Here is a 10,090-nt window from a genome sequence, read left to right as displayed (position 1 = left end):
GTTTATTCTTATTTTCATTGGGATTTATTATCCCTTTATTTGTTTTTAAGTCAAATACCAACAAGATATTGTTTTCATGTTATCAAGTTTTCTACCTCAGGTTGAAAATAAATTTAGAACAAACTAAACACTTAATCATTTTGTGATCTATTTCAATCAAAGAGCCCTGCAGCCATTGACTTAATTTGTTATTTTAAAAGAAAAATGCTGGATGTTTACAAAGCACTTATCTTTAATTCCAAAGGAAGAGATTGATTATCGTTTGTCATTTTATAATTTTGTACTGTGTTGTGGCAAATAACACATGAAAATCTAGTGTTGAGTGTTCATGTGATATTATACATATAGTGTTGTGAAATTAATTGATGCATAATAATCGTGATAATCGTTAAATCGTGATTATTTCTCAGACAATAATCGTACTTACAAAATCTTTAATCGTTGCATCCCTACTCGAGAGTGTGTAAAACATCATAGAAGATGTTGGTTACAGCCATCCATATGTCACGCCAAAGGCGTTCAAATACTGAGAAATGCATACAAAATATGAATTTGATTAGCAGCACCTTATTGCTTAAATGTTGAGTACACCGTTACCCTTAAAAATAGAATGCTCATATTTAGCTCAGGGTATGACTATTGAATTAATCTTCATGTTTACCGCTGGTTATGCACGCTTTTTCCTGAGATGAAACTTCCCCTCCCACAGCCTCGCACAGAAAACATGCACCTAGCGATCTCTACATTTTCGACTCCTTGGTCTCCTCGAACTCTAAATGCAGAAATGATTAAAAAGAGCAAAGCTGTTTTAGAAAAGAACAACAGTCTAATAAGCAAAATCAGTGCCCCTATGCTTGCCATGTTTGTAAAGACAAACAGCAGGGATGCATTTTATTGCATGTAATGCTTTTTAACTGTTTACAGGAAAATATGGAAGTATGGAAAAGAAAAATAACCCTCATGAAGTACCATATATATATATATATATATATATATATATATATATATATATATAATGATTTTCTTCCCTTATATAGGCAGGACCAAATCCTCAATCCTATTTACTATTTTTTACACAAGATGGACAAACAAAATACTATTTTTGTCATTATTTAACAAACATCCCCTCCAATCAGACACACCTGATTCTACTCATTAACTCATCAATAGAGACCACAAGATTGGGTGTGTCTGATAAGGGAAACACCCAAAATGTGCAGTAGGGGAAAGGAGGTTCCCCACACATTATAGGGAAGCATAACACAGGTTTATGTGAAGTATGTTTAATAGAGGAGACAGTAGAACATGTATTGAAGAAATGTAAGGTTTATAATAAAGAAAGAAGGATTCTTAAGGAAGAATCGCAAGCAGTAGGGTGCCAGGGATTCAATATAACCAAATTATTAAATGATGGTCCACATTCAGGAAAACAAATAAATGCAATCATGAGATTTATTAAGAATAGTGGGTTATATAATAGGATATAGGAGTTTTTAGTTAATTCTTTTCACACTCCATCACAGTATGTGGCGGTATGCACCTTTTAAGTTGGTTCGCAACCTGCCATAAAACCAAAAGAAGAAGGAGGTTCCCCAGGACAGGTTGAGAAGCACTGATCTATTCAAACAAAAAAATGCTGGAAAATGAAAAATATTTTACCTTAACGGAAACCCATGTCTCTGCACTGACTGATGGAAAAAACCAACGGCAGTCGATGCTTTGTTATCTGTAGCAGCTCCAAGGAACATGATCTGAGGTAAATTATCAAATGTTATGTTTATGTCAGGGGTGCAGAAATCAGTTCCTGGAGGGCCACAGACAGATCTGCAGAGTTGGTACCTGGTAACCGCTAATGTTTATTCAACTGGCCCCTGTAGTTTTCAAATAAGCCTGAATAACTTGATTGGCTGGATCAGATACGTTTAATTAGGGTTGAAGCTAAACTGCAGGGCTGTGGCCCTCCAGGAACTGAGTCATACACCTTGATCTATGTATTCCATTATTCATTTAATGTGTACTTTTAAAGGCAAACAATACATTAGTTAAGAGATAAATAAATAAAAAGACCTTTCTGGAGTACCCATCAATGGCACCGAATATCACAAGGCCATATCTGGAAAAATATTATATATATATATATATATATATATATATATATGCGCATGCTGTAACTAAGGATTTTGCACAGCACCAAAATCGTCTCATCAATGATTTGCAACCTTACAATTCAATTAATTGCTAAATGTATGAATCTGACCTTATGAGCTTGTGATTGGGGTCTATGTGAACAAGATGCAGTGGGCCCTGGACAGAATAAGTCCTTCTGACGACACATCTCAACTGCGTCATTCTTGCAAGTATTCCAGCAGATTCCACTCGATGCATGGAATCCCACAACCTTGTCCATGGCACACGGTGACCCAGTGCTTGCAACTGTCCTTTCATCATTCGGTGGCCTAGGTGTGGACTATCAGCCTTTACTGAACTGACAAGGTTGTCAAGTTCCTCATCTGAGATTTTTGTATATGTGTCTCTTATAGATATGCTTAACTCATTGAGACGGCGATTAATAGTCCTTGTTGACACACCAAGAAGCTGGGCAATACATGGAACAGACAGCTGCATACTCACAAGATTCTGAAGATGCTCTCTGGAAATAAGAAACTTTGGGGGTCCCTTCACTCCAAATTGCACTTCAGGGGCAGTTCTTTTTACACTGTTGTTTTCCACTTGCCTGTCCACTGTGTTTTTTAAGTTGGATAGTTCATTAAGGAGTCCGACTGGTATTGTAATTTGATTATGGATGGATGAAATGAAAAGTAGTTCGTGACTGCATATAAACTGCAAGTAATCTAAGTCCAGCGGCTGGCGACTCACTGCACACTGGAGTTTGGAGAGCAGTCTCTCCATTACCATTCGCCCCAATTCAACCCTGGTGGCATCATTGTGCCCACCGACCTAAGAAAATAACAGTGTTATGAAACATAAATTAGTTATGAAATGTATGTGGCGAATGGCGACATGGAGGGATTGAAGATTGACAGCTAGTAACTACGCCACCCTGGAATCTAAATTAAAATGAAGGCAACACAGGTTAATTCACAGTGAATCGGCGTGAGACGTGGATACAGAAAAATACGTTTTATTAAAGATAAGAACAGACTTTACAAAAGCTCAAAGAACAACCCACAAATAACAGTTAATTATATAGACAACAACAATTACACCATTTAACAAAGCAGACAAAAAGAGCGACCAGAGTAGTCAGCGGCATCTGAGTTCAGGATAAAGTAGTCGTGGCGTGACAGCAGGGAATAAAGGGCACAATAAGGCCTCCACGGCAAGTCACCATTCCCGTAGACCTGTGCATCAACACTCACGCACACATAGCACTCGAGATGAAAAGACCGCCACCAGCAATCGTTAATAATAATCGGATTTAGCGTTAAAACACACACACACACACACACATATATATATATATATATTAATGTTGGTGAAATAAATGGAAACAATCAACTGTACATACCTGGAATCCACCAGCATCCCTCTGCTCTGCCATGGTGACTGTTGCGATCTGCATCTCCTGCTGATGACGCGGCTTCGCGGGGTTTCTAGACTCCACCCCCACGTCAAAACAGCGCCATGAAGAGAAACGTAGAGAAAAGTGAAGCGCAAAGGAAACCCATAGACAGTAAAAGAAATGGACAGAGCGACCCCGTTGATTTCAAGGGATTCATAAATTTTGGGGCATCTCGCCCGGGGGGCGGGGTTACGTCCTGCGTCACATCTCTTCATGCGGGTTCTCGTCGACCAGGGTCAGCGCGCACACAGGCAGGCACAGAACTAGCTAGCGAACCTAGGTCTTAAATCGAATAAGTTATGTTTACAACACGTTTTTTGATGGAAAAGTGATGTTTAATTTCCATAGTCTTTGTTTAGTGAACGAAAGCGAAATTAGGAATTGCGGTCTTTCAGTTTGTTTATCGTTACCTAGCTACCATGGGTTTAAGTTGTACAAGATGTGCTGTAGCCTTAATTACAATGGCCAAGTCGCGTTTCATATTAACAGATGAATAGGCTTCGCTCGGTTTATTAAATACATCCAACCTTAAATGTCTCTTACAAACTATGAAGGGACAATGAATCAATCAATACACTGACATGGCAATGCTAGACAGATAGCCTACTTTTTTTGCACAGCCCTACCGTGGTTTTGTCACTTTTCTCTCCACTCCTAGACCTACGTCTGGTGACAGCGGGGAAACTTTTACCTCGATAAAGTTAGGCCTACTTATTGTATTGCAGAAAAGTAAACTCCAGTTAACCAGTTCATGTTTCTTCTTTAGGTGATTCAAGCAGTAACGACTAATTAGACTCAATACTGCTATTACAGATGGAATTATGAAATAGAAACAGGCCTTAATGCAAGATTTTAATCATGTAAATACACAATACATTTTTTTTGTAATGTGGGAAATATATACAGCATTTGTCAAATTTTCCCTTAACCCCCCCACCTCCACCCCCTTACCAACAACACATGGATCAGCATTAGTCAGCAGAGTACAAATACATGGGTGAAGTAATCATACAAAATAAACACACACACAAAAAGAAAGAAACAAAAAAGAAAAAGAAACACCTATCTACAAGATATAGTGAAGCAGTGTGGCTGTGCTGATCCTTCAGTACAGGTCCTATTCACCAGGCTTCTTGACCCAGGCGTTGCTTGTGTTGCCCATGAGGGAAGCATGAGGGACTTGTCTGTCTGCCAGGAGACCTGGTGCGCCTTCTGTGTTGCTCGAAGCCAGGGGAAGATGGAGTCCTACAACATGTGAAGAAAAGGTTAGGGTTACAGTGTGCGAATACAACTTTGTCTTGTGCACACACGCGCATACCAAGGTTATAATCGTTATATAATAAATAATTTTTTACTTTAACACTGAATGTTTGCTGCTTCAATCCATTAATCCAGATGAGTATGCAATTGACTGTATAGACTAGAGTAAATAGGGTGTGAATTCTGTATAGATTTTTGGTACGGCGGTTGGACTTTGTAAGAGGTAAAGGAATTTCAAGGGGGTGTGATTAAAAACAAAAAAAAAATTGTATGATGTTTTTGTTGAGTTATTATTACACAATACTTATTCTGACCTTTTTGAATCTTGCCCCTAACAAATAACCCAAAAAAACTAAAACTAATAAAAACTAAACTGAAACTAAGCATTTTCAAAAAAATAAAAAATAAACTAAACTAGCAAACACACTTTAAAAAATAATTAAAACTAAACTGAATTTGAAAACAAAAATTCGAAACGAAATAAAACTAAAACTAATGAAGAATGCAAAACTATAATAACCCTGGCGCATACACACACGCACACACAAACACGTCTTCTTGCATTCTATAAGCTTGTTTTTTTAGTTGTTTTACCTTGAGTGTTGCTTGTGTTGCCCATGAGGGAAGCATGAGAGTCTTGTCTGTCTGTCAGGAGACCTGGTGCACCTTCTGTGTTGCTCGAAGCCGGAAGAGGATCGAGTCCTACAAAGAAGAAGAGGTTAGGGTTAGGGCTTAAAGTGTGCAAATATAATTAAGTCCTACCTGTTACAGATAGCAATGGGAGCAATGGACAACTGGACCAATGGCTTAATGTTAACATTTTAACAAAATATAACCAGCAGAAAAATAACATACCCTGGTTCCATTTCCTTTTCTTCGTTTTTGCTACCCTTCGTTTATTAGCTGGAAGAGCCCGAAGAACTTCAGAGTCCTTTCTAACCATAACTATTTCCTTTGGGTTATTTAACATGAGGCCATTTTCTCTTCTGCACTGGGTTACAAATGATTTTCTTAGATTGATCAGTACTTCTGTTGACCTTGTGAGAGTTTCCTGGTCGTTGCATAAATATGTGTCATCACTAAACATCTTCAGTTCTTCTCTCAATTTAAGTTGTGCAGATTTGATCTGCTGTGGCATAATGTCTTTTAGGCTCACTGCTCCTTCATCGTGCAACCGGCAGCCTACTCCATCTTCCAGGCTCTCTGCCCCTTCGTCGTGCACCAGGCTCTCTGTTCCATCTTCTGTGCTCTCTGCCCCTTGGCTCTGTGCTTCTCCATCCTCCTGGCTCTGTGCTCCTCTGGATCTATCTACCCCTCTTACATCGTCAAATGTATCAAGTGTCAGATATGGAGACAGTGTGTAAATAAGGGGCAGGGAATCCCATGAGTGCTTTGTGTTACTAAAAATGGCAAAAATGTGCTTGCAGGGAAGATAAGAAAGTTGAAAAGCTTCACATTCACAAGACGGCTTTGTGAGGTGCACAGAATGAAATGTGTCTGACTGCTCACTCCTGACAAGACATGTATCATCATTTCTCTCCACTATATCCTGGGCACTGAAATGGGAAGCTGCAGTGATGTTCTTCAGACAGTGTAGGACAATTTCTCTCGGACGGTTTTGGAGAAAGGCTGGTACATCCTTGCTGTATGCTTTGTGGCATGTTCTATACCGGTAATTTAGGCTCTCGTAGCCTTTGATTTTTTCTGGGATGAATTGTGTTACAATAGTTTCGACAAGAGAAGACACTGTCCCAGTGCCAGAGATCTTTAAAAAAAATGCTTTGAGATTTTTGTTAATTGTTTCCACGCCATTGTTTGTAGTCACTGAAACATTGAAGCCGTCTGGAGCATAAGCTCTGCACCATTTCTGAAAGGAACCAGAAGAACACTTAATAATTCAATCTAAAAATGTATGTCCCTAATAACACCCCCCTCCCTTTGGATTCAGTACTCAGAATTATTTTGTTGAAGTCTTGAATTTCCCTTTGTGGATCAATAAAGTATCTATCTATCTATCTATCTATCTATCTATCTATCTATCTATCTATCTATCTATCTATCTAACCACCAACTCGCCCTTTCTTCTTTAGAAATGTTCATCTATTAGCCTAGTTAATCCTAGCACTTCACAATATTACCTCTTTGATGGAAATCCACCACTGTTCGACGTACGTCCTCACTTTTTCACTGTCTTGGTATATTCTACCCTTCCTTAAATTCTCTATCGCTACCAAGCAGCTCTCTTCTGTTCTGGCCCAAGCAATGCTGCGAAGAAGATGTAATAGTTCTCCCTGTTCCCTGTCGGCAAGGCTATTCTTCCCTAAAGTCACAATTATTTGGTCATTAAATCAGTAAGTCGCACTGTATTTCACAATTAAACAAAACATATTCATTACATCTACTTATTCCACTGCTTGGTTGAATTTCCCATTGTCCTACGTAATTTAGAACAACCATTAACATTGTTATTTGAACACCATATTTTTGGCCGTATCTCACTTGTATATTACTTCGCCGAACTCATTGTGAAGTTTAAATGAACTGTCACGTTGTATCCAAGCTGTAAAATGCAGACATTCAGAACATAGCAACATTGTAGAATATGACGGAGGTGGCTTTTAGCTAGATGGATGGCAGCAGGCTAAATAAAATAGCGATGTTTCAAAGCTAAAGTTCATCAGAATCTTGGGATACGCCCGCTTGACAACGGGAGAGATAGAACTAACGACTGGCCTTTGGCCGTAGCAACCATCCATTTAGAACTAGTAACGGCAGTTTGTCCTGCAAGTTGAGAAATTAGTTGATATGTGTCGGAAGAAAGTAGTTCTACAAACAAAACTGTTTTAGCGATTAAAACATTCAAATTGTAACATGAAATGAACACAGCGCAAGTGGCAACAGTGGAATAAGCGGGATAATGGACTCCACGGTGGTCTGTTACCAAACTAATGCACTTACGAGGTTTAAACGGCCCTCCGCTTTGCGTCGGGGCCGTCTTACAACCTCTACCGTGCATTAATTTATGTTAACAGACCACCGTGTCATCCATTATCCCTTACATAGAACAGGTTTTACTCAGGATTTTAAGATATTTTTAACTACATAGTGTGTGTGTGTGTGTCTGCCTATCTAGACTTGGAGCCAGGACTCACCATCTTTTGTCCACCTGAGCCAGGCCTGTTCCCGGTGGAAGGTGCACAGGTGTGTCTCTGCTGTAGGGAATACCTGGGCAATGGCCTGCATTTCCTGTTCACTGTAATAACAATAATAATAATAATGCATTGTATTGTGTAGCTCTTTACATCTGAAACAGATCTCAAAGTGCTGTAGTAAGTATTAGCTAAGAAATGACAAACAACAAAAACATGCTGAAAAACAAAGTAGAACAAAACAGATATCATAATCTAGCAGAAGGCTCTAGGGAAAATAGGGGGGTTTTGGGCCACGTTTAAGCATTAGTCTGTGGTACCCTAACCTGTAGTCGGTCATGAAATATCTTGGTCTCCACTCAGGGTTCCATCTCTTCAGGAGTTCAAGGGCTTCTGTGATTGATCTGGTTGTTTCAGACTCGCATATGAATTCCGCAACAGGTTTATAACCCACATTTGTTCTCACAACCCAAAAAAAAGAGGTAAAGAGTATTTTGAAGTTTTATAGGTTGCATCAAGTAAAACCATTTCCCCGTATCGCTGAAGGAGCCTGGCTTGCTTTTGGTTTTGGTGGACAAAGAGGAACTGATTTGATTGTCCATCTTCTCCAGCGGTGCACTTTCTGAAGAAAAAGTGATTACCCTGCCCTTCCTCCACCCATTGAGCAATCTTTCTTTCTAGGTTTTCCTGGTCAAGTGCGGAGTACCGGCCTGCCACTAAGGCTATGTGTATGTGGCTCTGTATGGTAGTGTTTGAAGGAAAGTAGGCCTGGTCTTCCTCAAAAGGTCTCTGCTGGTCATTGGGACACAGGTCCTTCAATACATAGTGTTTTAGGGCTCTTTTAACAAATGCGACAGATGTAATACCCAATCCCACCATCTCATGTATTTTATCCCGCACTTTGGGGTGAATTTGCCTCCCAAAGCAACACCCTTTGTCGATAATGTGATTCAAATGAGCTTCTACCAGTGGAATCCGGACATGTATGAAGGAAGATGTTGGTGGACTCCCCTGAGCCAAATCCTCTTTTAGCCTTTTCATAGCCTCTTCTTTTGTAGTTCTGGAGGCATCGCCTTTTACACTGTATGTGTCGTATCTAAAATATAAAAAACTATATTAATGACTCTCACCCCTTTGACCATTGTTGTGAAAACACACTTCAAATCATCCTCTGGCTCACTACCCTCACAGCTTCATGCCCCCAACCACCCCCACCCCCACCACCAACAGGTTTGTTACACCAACAGGCTACACATGAAAAAGGCTGTTCTTACATAACCTGTCTGAATAAAGTACAATAAAAACAATTGTGTGTTGAGAGTCAGCAGTCAGCACCAGTCTACGAATGAGCTGGAATACACACACACATGCCATACTTAACTGGTATACACATGGCTACAGTAGAGCAGCCAGGTGTTTGCAGTACACACACACACATGCCACACCACACACACAATCCTCTCTACCTGGCACACCTTAAAACTCACCTCTTCACATATCTTAAGAAGAGCTTGGCCGGACAATCCACCTTCTTCCCTTTTTGTACATGAAACTTTTTTTTTGTGTACACATGTTCAATGGAATGCTCCTGCAACGATTGGCAAAGCCGCATAATCAGCTAATTTATTTAAATAGTAGATGGACTGTTAAATTATTTGACTGTTATATAAATGGACTTTTGGCCTACATAAATCACTGATTGGTCAATTTACCTCTGCTGTAGGTCTGTTCCGGGATGCATTCCCATGCTCGCAATCCCGGAACACTCGCATGGTTACACACAGTGGGGTGTCTTCACAGTAGTCCTCCACTTGCCACACTAGCCTCGCCTTCTCATCATCCTTTACCTTGACAGACCTTAAGAAAGAGATATTTTGCCAAACCAAAGAATGTGGAAGGGGGAGGGGAACTAGATAACGGTGTAACGCAATGTCAGTTATGTTATGTTGAATGACTAATTACACAAAAACACATACACATGTCCAAGGATAACATGAGGAAGGGCAAGCACTTATTTCCATCATGGATAGTTAGTTAATTGTGTTTCATAGTAACTTAATACCATTTGTTGAAAGACGTGAGCGTTGCTCTTTTATGG

General features: G+C 39.7%; 1 protein-coding gene across 2 annotated transcripts; it reads right to left on the bottom strand.

Annotated features, from left to right (window-relative positions):
• Positions 1-4,422: 4,422 nt before the first annotated feature.
• On the bottom strand, positions 4,423-9,850 carry LOC143757405 (uncharacterized). 2 transcript variants are annotated; one of them, XM_077248520.1, is made up of 7 exons: positions 9,705-9,850; positions 9,480-9,580; positions 8,319-9,088; positions 7,996-8,096; positions 5,699-6,710; positions 5,438-5,545; positions 4,423-4,828 (listed from the first exon to the last, which is right to left on the bottom strand). In XM_077248520.1, the coding sequence occupies exons 4-7, from the start codon at positions 7,996-7,998 to the stop codon at positions 4,701-4,703; spliced, it is 1,251 nt and encodes a 416-aa protein (XP_077104635.1). In that variant the 5' UTR covers positions 7,999-8,096; positions 8,319-9,088; positions 9,480-9,580; positions 9,705-9,850; the 3' UTR covers positions 4,423-4,700. The 2 variants fall into 2 exon arrangements, with proteins under 2 accessions (XP_077104635.1, XP_077104634.1); XM_077248519.1 differs by lacking the exons at positions 5,699-6,710; positions 9,480-9,580; positions 9,705-9,850 and adding an exon at positions 6,982-7,163 and having other exon boundaries at positions 8,319-8,445.
• Positions 9,851-10,090: the final 240 nt, after the last annotated feature.

The sequence above is a fragment of the Siphateles boraxobius genome, unplaced genomic scaffold (assembly GCF_051911475.1).
Source record: "Siphateles boraxobius isolate OS27281-9 unplaced genomic scaffold, OSU_SipBor_1 30, whole genome shotgun sequence".
Taxonomy (NCBI): Eukaryota; Metazoa; Chordata; class Actinopteri; order Cypriniformes; family Leuciscidae; genus Siphateles; species Siphateles boraxobius.
The sequence above is the reverse complement of the archived record's forward strand: the minus strand, read 5'-3'. Positions and strand labels throughout refer to the sequence as shown.